General features: G+C 39.7%; 2 protein-coding genes across 2 annotated transcripts; one reads left to right on the top strand and one right to left on the bottom strand.

Annotated features, from left to right (window-relative positions):
- Positions 1–486: 486 nt before the first annotated feature.
- LOC103509457 (gastrula zinc finger protein XlCGF26.1) lies at positions 487–11,650 on the bottom strand. The gene is made up of 9 exons (XM_017444196.1): positions 11,611–11,650; positions 11,293–11,548; positions 9,823–10,018; positions 7,840–8,105; positions 7,015–7,246; positions 6,750–6,905; positions 6,155–6,371; positions 4,996–5,208; positions 487–737 (listed from the first exon to the last, which is right to left on the bottom strand). The coding sequence occupies exons 1-9, from the start codon at positions 11,648–11,650 to the stop codon at positions 487–489; spliced, it is 1,827 nt and encodes a 608-aa protein (XP_017299685.1).
- Positions 11,651–13,470: 1,820 nt separating this feature from the next.
- Positions 13,471–15,992, top strand: LOC103509445 (mpv17-like protein). The gene is made up of 2 exons (XM_008474064.3): positions 13,471–13,813; positions 14,215–15,992. Exon 2 carries the CDS (start codon positions 15,217–15,219, stop codon positions 15,787–15,789), a length of 573 nt encoding a protein of 190 aa, XP_008472286.1. The 5' UTR covers positions 13,471–13,813; positions 14,215–15,216; the 3' UTR covers positions 15,790–15,992.
- Positions 15,993–17,368: the final 1,376 nt, after the last annotated feature.

Genomic DNA, 17,368 nt, shown 5'->3' with positions numbered 1-17,368 from the left:
CGCGCAGAAGAAATATCATGCTGTTTGTCCATTTTAGTAACGCAGTACGAGAAAAGATCGACTTCCAGAGTGAGAAATTCTTTCCCGGAAAAGACCATTTTCCTTGCTAAAGAAATAGCAAAGGTTGAGAGCGAAGGGCATCCACTCTTAAAATTTGTAGCCAAAACCAAATGTCAGCCCAAAGCAGTCACCCTAAGGCTGATTGAGAGGCTGATGAAAAAAAGTTATATTTTTGGATACCTAATTGTTGACTCTCATCTGGCTGGGGGACGTTAAACAGGGAGCATACCAGCCTTAAGTTAGGCTTAAGCCCTTATCACACCCGGCGTTGTTCGTTGACCCCATTCAGGGCTATGAGTGTATTTTAGAATATCGACTTCCACCGGCCTGTTAAGCTAACAGCCCGATTAGTTCCATTTGATTTGTATAAGCTTGTTAATCTAACAAGCTATTAGGACCTAAAAAGAAGGTAAGTGTAACCCACCCTCAGTCTGTTTGCTTGTCAGGCCACCTGTCCGTTTTATTTGTTTGTTTCCTTTTCCGTACCTGAGCCAGAGAGCTAAGCGAAATAAGACCATCGGCCGCAGTTGCATTGGTTTTGGCCGCAGCTGCATGGGATTTGGCCGGCGTTGACTTGCGAGGACTCGGGTCTCGGTCAGGGGGCGGCGCAGTCACCCAATATTTAGAGGCGTAGCTGCGGTGCGACCGGCGACTGGGCTGCTTACGCGTCGCGGCACCTGAGAGGGGAAAGATAGAAATTTAATGGAAAATTTTAATTTTTTTCCCTACTTTTTTCCCCTCAAAAACGTAAACCTAGTTCTAGTTCAAAGAACTGTACAACTGCGGGAGTAAAGGGACTTTTCAGTCCTATCTCAGCAGGGAAAGAAAAGGTATATTCTAATATAGAACTTGATAACAGGACCCATAAGGGCAATCCAAAAACTCTCAATTGAACTTAAAATCTCTACTGAGTAAATTTGTACAGAGAACATCAGCTATAAAATTGGGGTAGTATTGCTCGCTTCCTTGGCATTCCGCCATCAGTGCCCCCTGGGTGGTGCCAAATGAGCAATTTAATATGATGTCATGCAAAAAAAAAAATCTTAAAACCTCTCCGAACACTCTAAGCCTAACCGCCCCTAAAAGGTAATCCGGTTTTAAAATTCGACCCTAAGTCATTGGTGAAACCCATCATGAGTCTTCGTAGAAGCTTAACCCATCCTTTAGGGCTGTTTGCCCCTACACCTAAGCCTCGGAGTGGGCTTTATGTGTATGGAGTTAAGCTGCTATCCCCGGGCCTTGATGGAACCTTGAAGCACACTCACCGGTATATGTATTTCAACCTCCTCAGTTTCTCTAAAATTCACCTGCAGCAGCTCTAGAAAGTCCGCACAATCAGGTTTATTCCAGAGAAAAGCTATGAGTCCATATAATAACCAACACCATGAGTTTTGAAATCGAACCCGGGATCTCAATACATAGCTCATAAGGTTTCTAAATTATTACCTTCACGGTGAGCTTAATCTTATCACAGATGTATTTTGATATGAAGCATAAGTTCTTCCTTGTCTGCAAACACTTCGCTACACATATCACAAGTATGAAACCTCGCGAATCCTACGCCATCTGGGTCTTGACCGCCTGAGAACAAAGCACAAATGAATAATAAAATCTTGGAAATGGGAATTTAGCTTGAAAAAATCCACAAAGTGATTTTAAACTCGGTTTTAGTCTAACACTCGGATTAGGTAATCTGGTTGATTTTTAAATAATAAAATAATAATAATAATAATAATAATAAATAATAAAATAAATAGCCAATCAGATTGCTTAAACCGAGATTAAAACCTAAACGGAGTTTAAACTCACATTATGGTCCTGGGGGTAAGTTAAATAGGAATTTATCTTAACAAAAGAAGAAAAAAGTGAACGTGAAATTCATCAGTTTCCCCTGAATCAATGAAGTTAAACAGCCAGCCTAGTTAGCTTAGTTGGTAGTGCGTCTGCCTTGTAAGCGCTAGGCCGCGGGTTCGAATCTTTCCCGCCCAGGGTGTATTTTATTCTAAACAGGTACGGTTCGTTTTCGAAAAACGGCTGGCTTTCTCCTAACCTGTCCTCCTTCTCTCGTCGCTTTTAGGATGATAAGACCTTAGCAGTTCGTAAAAGCTTAACCCACCCTTTACGGCTGTTTAATATCCACGGTTGGCCCGAGATTCGTAGAAGCTTAACCCATCAATTATTTTTATTATCCTTTGGGGCTGTCCAGCCCATACACCCTAACCTTAGCAGTTACAATTCCTTTAATAAAGCCTTAAAAAAGTAAGGGTCTTACCTTCGGATTCCAAGTGAGTCCACGTCTCAATGGTTTCCGTCCGGGTTTCCACCTCTTCCGTCAGTTCCCCACTCTCAACACCAGAGCGCACCACATTGATAAAGGATTCCGCTATGCACTCCTGCCCATCTTGACTTGACTCGATCAATTCCTGCTTGATTCGGTCCATTATTGATTCCGGAGTTTCCTCGGGTTCCAGCTTGGCAAGAGGATCTGGTGGTATTTGGTCTGAAAAAATATTGAGTGACAGTATAAACAAGGGATTTCCAATGTCCATGTGTATGCGGGCCACATGCTACATTGGTAGGTGTACTTCGCGGGCCACATACACAGGGGAGCAGGCCCATACTCGGATTTTGAGGAGATGGTGGATGGATGATCCATTTTTGGAGTCCACGGGGGGGCCGGCGCGTGTCCGAATTTGTTGGGGGGGGGGGGGGGGGGGGGGTGGATGCTCCATTTTTCTGAGTCCAACCCATAGTAAAGGAGCAAAAATGAAACCCGAGTCGGCCCATGCTTCAAGCTTCACTAGCCACAAAAACGGTCTGGCAGGCCACATGTGGACCGCGCGGGCCGCTAGTTGGAAATCGCGGTTGTATTCTATTCTCACCCATCACATGGTTCAGGTCCACGTTGATTTTACTATGCTGATTCTTGCGTCTGTATTGTCGCTTGGGTCTGCCGCTAGGTGGCGTGGTATCAGTCGCTATCAGTTCAGCGGATAACGCCTTGATGTCTTCATGCAAACGGTCCTCATCATGCTTGCGATGAGTACGGGCTGAGGTTTCGTCCGAATCAGATGGACAGCCTTCCCGTTCTGCTATCACCTGAAAATAATGGGAATGTATTTTTTTTTTTTTTTTTTTTCGTCTCATCATGACTCTCGAGGACATGTCTTTATAATAACAGACTCTTGAGTGGAAGGTAACCACTAGGCGAGGTTAAAGCCGGAGGCGTTCTCTAGGTACCATCTAACCCTTAGAGCTCCATTATTATGTGGTCAAATTATCAAATAAATGAGGATAAAATTCCATACCCCGGCTGGGATCGAACCCACGCCCTCCTGTTTACCAGACGAGCGTCTTAACCAGTACACCACCGAGGCACACTGATTAAAACTCAGCCAATACAGCCGTCCCGAGAACAAACCAGCCTAGTTAGCTTAGTTGGTAGTGCGTCTGCCTTGTAAGCGCTAGGCCGCGGGTTCGATTCCCGCCCGGGGCGGATTTTATCCTGATGGGATAATGTTCGTTCTCGGAAACGGCTGGCTTTCTCCTATCCTGTCTTCCTTCTCTCCTCGATTTCGGGACGATAAGACCATAGCAGTTAAAGTTCCCTCTGTCAAACCTCTTAAAAAAAAAAAAAAAAAAAAAAAAAAAAAAAAAAAAAAAAAAAAACAAAAAAATGAATGATTTTCAAACTCTGATGTTGCCCAAGCAAATTAAATCAAAAGTTTTATTATAGTAGGATTAGTAGGTAGTTATATAGATCTATTGACTGTTTTTTATGACAGGTGTAATTGATACCTTTGAAGTTGTTTATTTTTATTTACATATTAAAACTCTAGAATAGGTACCTGTATAAAGTTTTAAAACCTTGTGTCAATGGTTTAGGTTTCTCAGATAGGTACTCATACATTAGAGTCATTAGACAATCTAAGGGTATTACCTACTCTCATCAATTTGTTATCCACCAGTTACTGTTTGAGCTATGGTAGGTACTGGAACTGAGATCCTTTTCTACCACATAGTAAACCTATAGCCCAAAATCACAACAAACAACTTAAAAAAAAGAAGTGATTTGAAAATAAAATCAGAAGTTAATATTTTCTGACACCTACTGGAGTGTACAATATTTTTATTTATATTTAGATAAGTCAAAATAAATTAGGAAATACTTAAGTATACTTACCTTGATGAACAATTATATCACAACTAGCCTCAAGACTGTTCAGCATGTTCACTAGTATTTTCAGGACTTCTGTTGGCATATTGGATGTCTATTTTACTTTTCACTAGATGAATAAATGGTACACATTGCTGTTTGCATGGACACTTATGTCCAGACACATAATCAAATGCTCCCAGGTTTGTAGAACAGTTGGGACATTTCAGTTTGTCCTTCAAAAAGTTTCCCTGAAACAAAATATACAAATCAAACAATATGATTAATTTCCAAAATATTTTTACTAGCAAGATACATACCATTGTTGAATTCAACTACTTTTCCGAGGGTTTCAACCAAGAACCGAGGGTTTCAACTAAATATTCTCATTTTTCTGCCTTCTTTTAGATTCCCTTGGGCTCAGGCTGTTTTATATTTTCATTAGTAGTGGGGGGGTAGTATTGCTCGCTTCCTTGGCATTCCTTAAGCCATCAGTGCCCCCTGGGTGGTGCCAAATGAGCAATTTAATATGATGTCATGCGTCCCCCGATCGGATCTCCGGGCGGGGACTGCCTTGGGTTACACGACATCAAGACAGTCCAACAGTCTCAACATCTTGCAATGGAATGCTGGTGGTCTAACGGCAGCAAAGCGAACTGAATTGGAACAAATGGTGAAGATTAATGACATTGATATTTTCTGTATAATGGAAGCCAACTTAACCAAAGAACACCTTCTCCTTCAAGGGTTATTACTTCCATCTTCACCGGTTGACTCACCTTTCGTTTTCGTTTTCACAGGACTCGCCGCCTTATCCATGCTGTTGATTCCCACTTTCATTTCCCACTCCAGAAACTCCCTGTCGTATTCAGGTGTGGGTTTGCGGGGAGGCTGAAGAAGGGAGGCCGAAGGTTTGGTGTCAGTGCCGTCGGCGGGGGCAGATTTGGAGGCGGAGGCCTCTTCATCGTCGTCCGTGTCTGGGAACCCGTCACCTGTGGAGAAAAGAGATGGTTAGCTACGCCACTGATGGGGGAACAAGAAAGGTCCATTATACCCGATGAAATTTTCTTTTTCCACCTATACCAGGCTTGTCCAACCCGCGGCCCGCGGGCCGCATGCGGCCCGCGAGTTCATTTTTGCGGCCCGCGAAGGCCCGTCTAAAAAAATGAACGAAAATGAGAAATAACAGTAAATATACGAAATAAAATAATTATTGCATGAAAATTTTCAAATTTATAAAAATTATCCCAGTTTACCTTACAAATTTCATAGTTAGTTTCTAATTCCCTATCACACCTTCTACGTTTTGTACCGAAGACGTGAATGTCGATATTCACGCACTTGTGTCAGCTACAGAGGTGTCCCACAGAAATCGCACTAATGTCATCATGTGGTAAGTTTTCATAATAAAATAAAATTATATTATACACTCTACTGCCCCCCGCCACCCCCCCCCCCCCCGTGAGTTGAGTTTTTGCGGCCCGCCAACTCTCTACCTTGGTCTCTTGCGGCCCTCGGGTGCTCTAAGGTTGGACAACCCTGACCTATACCTATACAATATTGAAAAAAATGTATGAATTGATTTTTTAATGTCAAAAAAGGCAGCCTAGTTAGCTTGGAGGTTAACGCGTCTGCCTTGTAACCGCAAGGCCGCGGCTTCAATTCCCACCCGGGGCGGATTTTATCCTGACGTGATAATGTTCGTTCTCGGAACGACTGGCTTTCTCCTATCCAGTCCTTCTTCTCTTTTCGGGACGATAAGACCTTAGCAGTTACAGTTCCCTCTATCAAACCACAAAAAAAAAACGATGAAATACTTAATCCCTTAACTTATTCTTCAGGAAAGAAAGCCATGTAATCTGTTGAAAATTTCTATGATCATTTTTTTTTTTTTTTTTTTTTTTGCTAAACATTGTTTTCAGTTCCAATTTTTCTCACCTTCGTGCGGCAACAACTTTCGTCGCCTCTTGTACTTGCGAGGGGCGGTCGGTACGACTCTATTCTTGGCGGTATTTTCGTCCGAATGTTGAACCAAATGTTGACATAGCTCTGGCGAAGAGGACAGCATACACCCACACACCTTACACTCGAACGTGGTAGCGCCCTTGCTTTCCGGCCCCGAGTGGTGAGCGCGGATGTGCTCCCGTAGAACAACCTGTCGGAGGGGATAAGATATGGGTCAGCTATAATGATGATTTGGGCCAGTTACAAGGATCGTGTTAATATAGGCCGATGGGCGCTTCGAACTCTTGACGTTCGCGCCCCTCCCGGCACGCTTGATAAGATGAAATGGCCAAAAAGTCAGTCTTATACTAGATTTTCACAAATTTGAATTAAACAGCCAGCCTAGTTAGCTCGGTTGGTATTGGTAGTGTGTCTGCCTTGTAAGCGCTGGGTCGCGGGTTCGATTCCCGCCCGGGTCGGATTTTATCCTGTACGGACAATGTTCGTTCTCGGAACGGCTCGGTTTCTCCTATTCTGTCTTCCTTGTACCTTCGATTTCGGGACGATAAGACCTTAGCACATTACTTACCCGCTGATTGAAAGCTTTGCTACATATAGGACACACATAGGGTTTTTCTCCGGTATGTACTCGTTCGTGCTTTCTCAATGTGCCGCCGTCAGCGAAAGCTTTGTAACAGTAACGACACGAATAAGGCCGCTCCCCCGTGTGTATTCTTTGATGAATCTGAAAACAGATGGAATTAACAGTTTTGTAAATTTGTGGCTGAACTGCATCTAGAAAAGGTGGTTGCAAATAATGTCAATAGTGTGTGTGTAAAAAATACAACACCTACCTGTTGTGAGGATCTGGAATTGAACGTCTTCCCACAGTCATGACACGGAAATATCCGACCCCGCTCCGTTCGTATAACATCGTGTCTGGCCTTATGTACCAGGAGACTTTGCCGGTCCCAATACTCTTCACCACAGTCTTCGCACATGTGTGAGGCGGGGGAGGCGGGAGGGCCTTTGGAGGCCGCGGGCCGAGCGGCCGACGCCGTGGGCTTGTGAAACGCCATGGTGTGCCTGGAAAAATGATAGGATAGTATTAGGCCAGCCACTCACTATCAGGTAGACCAGATCAGGTATACCTGACACCTGATGAGCACACACACCATCAGGTGTACCTGTCAGGACTACCTGAGAGTGAGTGACTGGCCTTACACTCAACTGAAGAAGACATTTGGTTTTGGCTACAAATTTTACGAGTGAATGCCCTTAGCACTCAACCAACTTTTGCTGTTTCCTTAGCAAAGGTAAATTTTAGGCTGATATTCTCCCTCTTTAAAGTTCCGCCAGCCAGACTAAGCTGGTCTACTCCCTGTTTAAAGTCCCCAAGCAAGACTAAGCTGGTCTACTCCCTGTTTAACGTCTCCCAGTCAGACGACATTACTAGAGTGAGAAGAAAATTTATAGAATTCATAAGGGAGGTTTTTAGAAATGCTGTGATATCCGCAAAGAACTGAGAATAAGCCTTCAGGTTGACGCAGTGGAGACACTTCCGTACAGTCATGCGAGAGAAGCAGGCTCTCGTCGGAGAACTGCTGTCCACAGATAGTACAAAAGTACTTTTTCTTACCTTTTCTATCGACAGATAGTACAAAAGTACTTTTTCTTACCTTTTCAGTTTGGGCCGCGACGTAAACACCTTCCCGCAATCGTCACAAGTGAACTGGAGTGCCTTCTTTCTCGTACTTTTCGCCGGGGAGCGCGGTGGAGACACCTCGGTGCAATCGTGCGATAGAAGCAATGCCTCATCGGAGAACTGCTGTCCACAGATAGTACAAATGTTGTCCAAAAGTTCATCCCCGTGTACTTCTTTCATGTGGGTGACCGCGAGCTCCGTGGAGGCGAAATGCTCGTTACACACGATGCAGCGGTTGATCTAGAAACGTTAAGCACGAAATACTCATTGAGGAATTTGGTTTTCAGAGATATTTTTGAGTCGGTTTTGTCTGATTTTCTTAGTTTTTCTTTGAGAACCTAGATTGTTTTATTTATTTCTATTCCTGGAAAACGAAATAGAGCGTGATGGATTAAATAAGACATTTAAATAATAACATACAACAAAACCTCGAAGATGTACAAATGACATAGCGTGCTGCTTGTTATAAACATGAAAGAATACACCAGTATGTAGTAGGTACCAATCTACCAATTACTTTCAATTGAATTTGTATAATTCCAGGGTCCCACTGAGTAAATATTGAAAATGAGAAGGGATCTTCCTATTATAATAATATTGTAACCTAGGACTAGGACTCTATCCTAACGAATAAACTAATACCGACAGCCCCTAGTGGTTATCCTAGAATGGAAATATGTATATTGAACATTGGGAGACTCTAAAGTCTGAAGACAGGTGGTTTTAAGTTTAAAATTGAGGATGTGCGTGTAATAAAGGAAGAGGTCAAGGATGAAATAATGGTACAACAAGTGAAAAAATACTAAAATAGGTATAATATGAAATAATGCTGTAGAACACCAACATAATAATGTAGATACATAGTTGTGGCAGATAGAATTCCAGATCAAGACAAGTGATAAGCTAATAAGTGAGGCGTCTACCAAAAGAGGATTTGGGATTGAAACAAAGGACCAAATAGTTTCAAACAATCGGAAAAGAGATTCAAATATGTGCTCAAAAAGCTAATAAATTTGAGAAATAAAGAACACCAACATAATAATGTAGATACATAGTTGTGGCAGATAGAATTCCAGATCAAGACAAGTGATAAGCTAATAAGTGAGGCGTCTGCCAAAAGAGGATTTGGGATTGAAACAAGGGACCAAATATTTTCAAACAATCGGAAAAGAGATTCAAATATGTGCTCAAAAAGCTAATAAATTTGAGAAATAATGAATGGCGTTCTAACAATGCATGGAGTTACTCAGTAATTTATAAACATTATGTTTAAATTGTTTCAGATATGTATGAATAATGAGTACGTAGGTCATAAGCCCTCTTCAAATCTTTTGAGGCCGTCCCTTTACTCCCGCAGTCTAAGCAAGGTCTCATGTATTTGGTACAATATTTTCAAAAAATAAATTACAATAGACCCTTGCTTAAATTTAAAAAAAAAGAGAAAAAAAAAGATTAGAAAAGGAAATTTAATTATTTTCTTTCCATAAAATACAATTCCATAAACGAATACAAATAAAAAATTGAAGCCAAGGCCCTCACCCATGGGCAGGGTCCCGAGGATGCTGGCAGCATTACCTCACTGCACCGCCAAGCCGATTCTTTGGCAGAGAAAATACTTTGCTCACTCATACCACGAGCTTCTTCGCTTCTTTCCCAGATCTTGAAGGAATTTATTTTCCCTCTTCACAAAGTGATCTCAGGCTGGCTGGGGAACCAGCTTAGTCTGGCTGGGGGACGTTAAACAGGGAGTATACCAGCCTGAATTTCCTTTGCCAAAGAAATAGCAAAGGTCGAGTGCGAACAGCATCCACCCACAAAATTTGTAGCCAAAACCAAATGTCAGGCCAAAGCAATCACCCTCTTTAGGGCTGATGGAGAGGCTGACGAAAAACGCCGACCCCGTCTGAACGCGGGAAAAGGCGAAGACAAAGAAGTTCACTCGGAATATGATACTTACATAATCAGTGGCGGTCTTATCCAAAGTAGCGCTTGTAGTGGCGACCGGTACGCTGGGTTCCGAGGGGGGCTGATGCAGTTTGATGTGATCTCGTAGTTCATCCTCGTTCTCGAAATACATTCCGCACTGTTTGCACACCTGGGGGCACTCGTCTGTGTCTCTGCTGTCCGTATCCTCCACTACTGGTTGATGGGTCCTGAGGAGACGAAAAAATGTGGGTATTTTTTACAGGTTTTTTTTTTTACTTTCCTTATCTTATAGGAAAGAAAGTAAGTATGTAATGTAAGTAATAGGGGGCATTTTCGATGTTCAGTTTTTAGTAGGACCAAAAAATTTTTTTTTTTTTTTTTTTTTACTGATCTTCGTGCTGGAGTGGGTATCACACTAGACTTGAATGCCGACGGTTCCGAGTTCAAATCCCGACGGGGTCAAAGTTTTTTTCTTCGGCTCTGTGCTTGGGTAAGCTGCTTTAACTTTCATAGAGTAACGATCAGTGGCGGCATTAACATTGTAAAAAGATTAGTGAAAAATGGAAATTAATTGCAAAGGAGGCAATTAGAAATGCTGATATAAACAAAAGTTGTGAAAAGGAGTCATTATATTTTCTTTATCGAAGCTCGTTTCAACTCTTTTGAAAGAAAATACAGGAATTAATTCAACCAATAGGTGGCGCCTGGACTAAACCATTGGAAATACAAGATAGCACATTCCCGACCTTTGAAGGTCTCTATTATTAGGCGGTCTCTTCTTGATCCCTTGTGTGCCGCGTCTATTTTTGTTTAGGACTATTGAACTGATCGAAATTCTATTTTTGTTTAGGTCGTCGCGACAGATTTCAAGATCAGAGAAAATGTGTGAAAAAATGTGAAAAAAATCCCCCAAAAACCAGTTTTTTTTGGTTTTATGGTTCTCTGGACAAAATTTGCACCACCACTTTCGTGATCCTGCTAAAAAGACCTTTAATTTGATATATAGGTCGAGAATGGCGTTCTAACAATGCATTGAGTTACTCAGTAATTTATAAACATTATGTTTAAATTGTTTCAGATATGTATGCGTAATGAGTACGTAGGTCATAATAAGCCATCTCTTCAAATCTTTTGAGGCCCTAATAGACGATTGAATGCAACATCATTCAAAACACTAATCAAACATAAATTGATCTCAATAAAACACATTTTAGAGGGGGTCATCGTTAGTGCGTGAGTTATGTTTAATGGGGCGGTATAAGTGAGAGTTCTCTACCTACTAGGCTAAATAAAGGCCTTTCATCCTAACTCGACCTTGTAAAAAATATAGAAAGGATAAAAATAGTAAAAAACCCAAAGATACAAATTAAAATTTAACAGACAGACGACACCGAAGCGAATACAATAGTCCGTCCCTTATACCTTTTTATTACTATTGTAATGATAAAGGAAGGACGGACTAAGAAACAAAGATTTCAACGTTCAAACTTAAATAACTCACCTCTCGTGTCTCTGGAACTGGTCAAGCCGATAGTACATCTGTCCGCAAATATGACACGGGAAGTCGCCATATTGTTCGTGCGGGGGCAGCAGGTCTCCCCCGCCCCCCTCAAACTTATCCGCTCGAATGATGTCCCCTCGCGGCGAAGTGAGAAACGAGGTGAAATGTTTGGCCCTCGTGTGATCCCGCAGCGCCGAGACTGAATAGAACGACTCTCCACAGATCGTACATTCGTACGAGTTCCATTTAAACGAGTCTCAAATTTAACAGATTTGACTGTACTTGGATACCAACCAGACTCCTCTCATTAACTTTAACCAGCCTGAGTGAAGTTGGGAAGAGCCAGCTGATATTTCATTTTGCAAAGAAAGAAAGAAAATGTTTTGTCAAGAGTATGTAATACTTACCCAGCTCACCATTACTCAACGAGGAGATTGCCGCAAGACAATCCAGACCATCGGTTAGATTGGAAAACTCAATGAGTCCTTCGGCATTTTCCACCACATACACAGGATCTCCGTCTGGGTTTTCATAGCGAATAACGTATGAAGAATCTAAATCAGACATGATTTGATCGGTAAATCATATCCTTGAAGTACTGGAAGGAAAATTAAAATAATGTTAAAATTAACTCTCAAAGAAGGTAGTTTATGGCAGCCTAAGTTAACTTGGATGATAGTGCATCTACCTTGTAAGTGCTAGGTCATGGGTTTAATTCCCACCCAGGGGAAATTTTCATCCTAATAAGATAAGATTCATTCTTGAAACAGCTGGTTTTTTCTTGTCCTCCTCTTTTTAAATTTGGGATGATCAAATGATAATTATGCAGAAGTTACATCCATGGAAAAAAAGCTCCTTTTTGTATTTAACCTAACCCTATAATAACACTAATTTTGCGTTTAACCTAACTCTATAATAACACTGGTCACTACTCATTTGTGCCAGTTCCTTTGGGTAGCAATATTCCACGGACGTGACTTCTGCACAAGTACCCGATCAAACTTAGGTAATTGCCCCCCCCCCCCCCCCAAAAAAAAAATCTTCAAAGTATCTGGAGAACAGAAGACACTAGCTAAAGAGCCTTGGTAACATGTAAGATTGTGAGAGTTGGTGCTTTTGGGCTGATTAGACTTTGAAGAGCGCTACCCAGATTTTTTCCGAGTTAAACAAATCACTGACCTATGTCCCACTTCCAAGGTTAACTCAGATTGTGATAACATCACTCAGTACTTCTTTCATTTCTTGGTACTGTAGTAAGTATCACCCATTTTGGATTTTGAGTCTAGGTGCCAGTGTTTGTAAATTATTCAAGTTTCCTATTTTCATCAAAATGGATGATCTCGGGTTAAAGATGACATCATAGACTGAGCTATACCTATTAGCTGAGGCAGTCCAGAGATAATCCTAACTGATAAGCCCTAACTATAGATTTTTTTAGTGATTAATGAACCTAACCAAAAACTGATATCACTTCTTTTAAAATTCAAAAATATAACCTAGAAAATGCACTTTCTTGAAAAAAGTAAGTTTCAATTTAAGGTTAGAATTGTAAACAATTTTTATCTGTGGACTAAAACTAGATATTTCTTTCCATTTTAATTGATCGATTAGGATTAAATCATGCGGAATTTGTGAGGAATACTTACATCAGACAAAAGAAAAGAATGAAGAGAATTTTTGATAGAAAATGGTTGCTTTCTTGGCGGATTTATGTTGAAAGTCACCACTAGCGCTCAGGTAGTACCTACCTTCAGTTTTTATCTCTTCACAGTGAAAAAGTACATAAAACAATATGTACAGTTGTAGATTTGAGAACAGCACTTTTTCCAGAGGATTCCAGTTATTTTAAAACGAAAAATTCGAGGAAATTAGGAAAACTGGTGAAGAAAAAGAAACTTGGTGAAAAATTTATGTCCAGAAAGATTAGACATTTTTCTTCAAAATGCGCATGCGCTAAGATCATGTGATGTGCGAAAAAAATCAGCTGTTTTCGGCGAGTATTTCCATCACGAGTTCTACCTCATCACAGCTGTCCACCTTTGAGTCACGATTTCTACCCATGTAAACAACAAAAAAATAAAAAATTCCTTTCTTATCAATCATCTGCTTTGTGATAATGAATTTTTCGTTTTTTAATTTTTACCCATTTTAGTAGTTTTTTGATTAGATTTTAATGCTTATTCTTGGTATCAATTTAAGATCGATCCCCAATAATTGCCTCGTTTCTACCATGAAAATCTGATTGCTTGAAAACCAATTTTAGAGATTCATGGTGATCCCCAGTCAGTGTGGTGTTTCATTTTCATGTACAAAAAGTGGTTTTGAAATCTGAACTATGAGCTGATAAGAGAACTGTTATCTAGATTTCAAGTTCATTAATTCCATTAAGGTCAAACAACCAAGGAAGTGGACTTCTACCCACACTGATTCGTACACATTTTCTCAGGTGTTTTTGGAGTTTATTTTATCGGTGGTTTGGATTTCTTAGGTGTTTCAGGAGTTTACATCAAACCTGTAAAAGGTAAGTAAACATAAAAAACTAGATTGTATGGTCTATTTAGGTGTGGATGGCATCCATCAGTTTTGTAAAATGCCATTTAAATTTTATAAATTAGGAGTGGTGTTCCTCCCCTCTACCCAAACATTCACTATCAACAACTTTTCCATGTGAAAATTGAACATACCTACTGTGGCACATGTACCTGGCTTAGCAAAGAAGATATTTTTATCTTTATTGACTTAGATAATTAGCATCTTTGACAAATAGTGCATGTGACTAAGGTGTGTTTCTGCTTGAACACATGCTAGGTTTAAGAGGTAATTAGGTACCTACCTACCAACTGAGTTTAAATATATGATGCCAAGTTCGGAGCTATTTATTGGCACAAAATATGCTAATTTTCAGTTTATATTTTTCCTCAGACTGATGGTCCAACAAAGTACATGGACACAAATAGGAACAAAGCCAGATTGAAAAAAGTATGACCAATCAGTCTATAAGAGAAAATAGTGATCCTGTTGATTATCATCAATCAATTAATGAAGTTGATGAATGATTTTGTCCAGCACTTGTGAGTAGTCTTCTTCAATGGGTAATAAGACAATGTTTCTTCCACTATAATAAAACAAACCTCCAAGATTTTATTTGAAATCTTATTAGAAATTCAAAAGAATTCAATTCATTTTTACAACAGGAGAATCCATTTTTAAATGCCCCATTCTTGGCCTATATTTTTTTAAACATGTACCTAACCCAGAAGTAATAGTAGTTTTAAATAGATACCAATGCCCAGAGATTTTATGTGTTTATAAATCTAGTCAATTCTAACCTTTTTTTCTTCTTCCTTTTAAAGGACATTTTATTTTAGGTTCATTTTGTAACCTCCCAGTTATTTTATTTTACAATGTAGTCTGTAAGCAGGTCTTAAATTGAAGTTATTTGATAATCTGGTTTCCAGAATTTATTGTTTTTCCATAGTTGTTTTGTAATTGTAATGGTCCTCAGGTACAAACTAGTTTTATTCTACTGAACCTAGATCAGTAATTAGTCATTTAAGAATTCACGGGTTACTATTGAAACACATTCCATTTTGTGTGCTAATGCATTGTAAAGATTAGGCAGGTATTTATGTGTGAAACCTTGGGAAAATATTAATCATATAAAATAGTAACCTAACATTGTCCATGAAAAAAATACCCAAATTCTAAAGAATGTCCTTATGATCAAACAGAAATACCAAGTAACTGTTTGAAAATATTTCATAGAGATTCAAAGATTTTGTACCTAGTATTTTTAAAGCATAGGTAACCATTCTATCTATTATAGATTATTTTCCCAAGATATTGTCTGGGCTTCACAATCCATTTCTAGTTACCCTTTTAACTTTGCTGTAACAGCAAAACCCTTGCTGTTAAAAAACGAAAATGCGATCTCAACTGAACAACTTCTTCAAGAAATGTGTGCACAGCATCAAAACCAAACCCCTTCAGCGGGGTATGGCCATGTACGCCGTCACCTACCCTACAGGCAGCTTCATCCAACAGCTCCTTAACAAAGAGCAGGAGAAAATCGATTACCGCCGCATAGGCAAATTCACACTCTTTGGCTCCTTAGTTATTGCTCCCGGGGTGAATCTCTGGGTGAACTTTGTGAATCGGGTATTTGTCGGGAACTCCATCCTTCACATTCTTGGGAAAGTCGGGTTGGAACAGATCATTTGGGCTCCGATTTTCTACACAGTCTTCTACTTCGGTCTGACAGTGATGGACGGAAGGCCAGTGGCTGACGCGCTGTTAGAAGTGAAAACCAAGGCGTTTCACACTTATACAGTAGGACTTATGGTGTGGCCTTTTCTACAGTTGTACAATTACAGTCACGTGAGCGACAAAAATCGGATCGTGTTTATGGCCTTCTTTGGACTCATATGGACAGTGTATTTGTCGTATACGAAATACGTTCTGGGGGCTGGACAGGATGTTGAGCTGACCAGTAGTTAACTTGAGTGAAGGGTTTCACTCAATTTGACCTCTATGATGGTCCCTTTTGTTCCTTCCCTCCCGAGTCTTTATTAAATAAAGAATAAACTATGTGTGTATGTAAAAATTTACATAATATACCTGCACTAAGTAATTATTGAATTGCCAAGGGCATCTCCGATACTTTTGCGAAATGTTGTTAGTTGTTTCAACATAAAATGGCAAAGTTCTTTCAAGAAATACCTAACTATCTTGTTTGTAGGTAGAAGAAAAAAAAATCGATAAACGGTTCGAAATTGCTATTAGGAAGGGTTCCCCCCCCCCCCAAGTGTATCAATAACAGATATTTTTGCCTATGCACATGTCTATGGTATAAATTCACTAAAACCATAACAAAATCGGAATGTAGTTAAATCTAGATTCTACCAACCTATGTACATTGTACACGCTTTGATAAATGTAATTTTTTTTTCATTGTGTCACAACTATCGCCCTACTCACTTGAAAATTACCCTCAAGGCTGAGTGTACCCCGACACTAAACAGAGCTGAAAAATCGCTGGGTATGAAATTTTTAGGTGAAAAATCGTAATTTCCTTGGGAAACAATATGAATTATGATACTTGTATCGGTAGGAATGTATAAAACTTGCATTTGCAACCGGGATTAGAGAATGATAGGAGATTACTTTAGATTTGAATAATTTAAATAAATAAGAAGAGAGAAAACGGCATGGAAGGGGAGCAGTTCTGTTAAGCAACTTTGCGCGTGTTTGGAATCCGGATGGGTGACCATCTGAACCATAACTATGTACGTATGTAAAAATTTACCTGCACTAAGTAATTATTGAATTGCCAAGGGCATCTCCGATACTTTTGCGAAATGTTTTTAGTTGTTGCAACATAAAATGGCAAAGTTCCTTCAAGAAATACCTAACTATCTTGTTTGTAGGTAGAAGAAAAAAAAATCGATAAACGAAATCGGTTCGAAAAAACGAACGACTTTTACGAGTAGAAATTAAGACGAACAGTAGAAATGAAATCCCCCAAAAAACCTTTTCAAGTTCCCCGCCAAGTCACAAGTCAGTAGCCCAAAAAAATATGAAAAAATTTCTCTGAGCCCTCCCTGGAGGTACGTCCAAAATCGAATTTGTGATCTTTAGAAATCAAGACAGTAGAAATGGAATTGCAAGAGATTCAAATTAGAAATCTTTATTTTTTTCTTTTAATACAACGTTTCGTGGAAAATATTGTCAACAACACAAAGTAACAATATGAAAACAGTGGAATAAAATAGGACAAATAAATAGGTTATCTAAAAAGAGAAAAAATGCTGATGAAATGACAACAGCAATCTAAAGAACACGACTATCTAAAAAAAAAAAGAAAAAAAAAACACTTACATACTTACAACAAAGTTTACAATTTATACTAAATTAAGATGTTTGGAAAATTACATATTTACCTTTCAAAGTGATTTTTTTCAAACGATTGATGAAATCTTCAAAGAAACTTTTTCAGTTGTTGGTGAAACATACCATTGTTATTTTTATTTTTTTTTTTTTTTTACTTTAATTGGGAAGAAAGGAAATAGCACTCTTA

Source organism: Diaphorina citri, unplaced genomic scaffold (genome assembly GCF_000475195.1).
Source record: "Diaphorina citri unplaced genomic scaffold, Diaci psyllid genome assembly version 1.1 scaffold499, whole genome shotgun sequence".
NCBI classification, from domain to species: Eukaryota; Metazoa; Arthropoda; class Insecta; order Hemiptera; family Psyllidae; genus Diaphorina; species Diaphorina citri.
The sequence above is the reverse complement of the archived record's forward strand: the minus strand, read 5'-3'. Positions and strand labels throughout refer to the sequence as shown.

Bases quoted from the DNA above. Each gene is read 5' to 3' on its own strand.
- LOC103509457 (XM_017444196.1), bottom strand. From the start codon at position 11,650: ATGAAATATCAGCTGGCTCTTCCCAACTTCACTCAGGCTG. The intron at 11,549-11,610 runs GTTAAAGTTAAT...GTTAAATTTGAG, and splicing joins TCCCAACTTCACTCAGGCTG to ACTCGTTTAAATGGAACTCG. The intron at 6,372-6,749 runs GTAAGTAATGTG...CCCCTCCGACAG, and splicing joins GCAAAGCTTTCAATCAGCGG to GTTGTTCTACGGGAGCACAT.
- LOC103509445 (XM_008474064.3), top strand. From the start codon at position 15,217: ATGCGATCTCAACTGAACAACTTCTTCAAGAAATGTGTGCACAGCATC.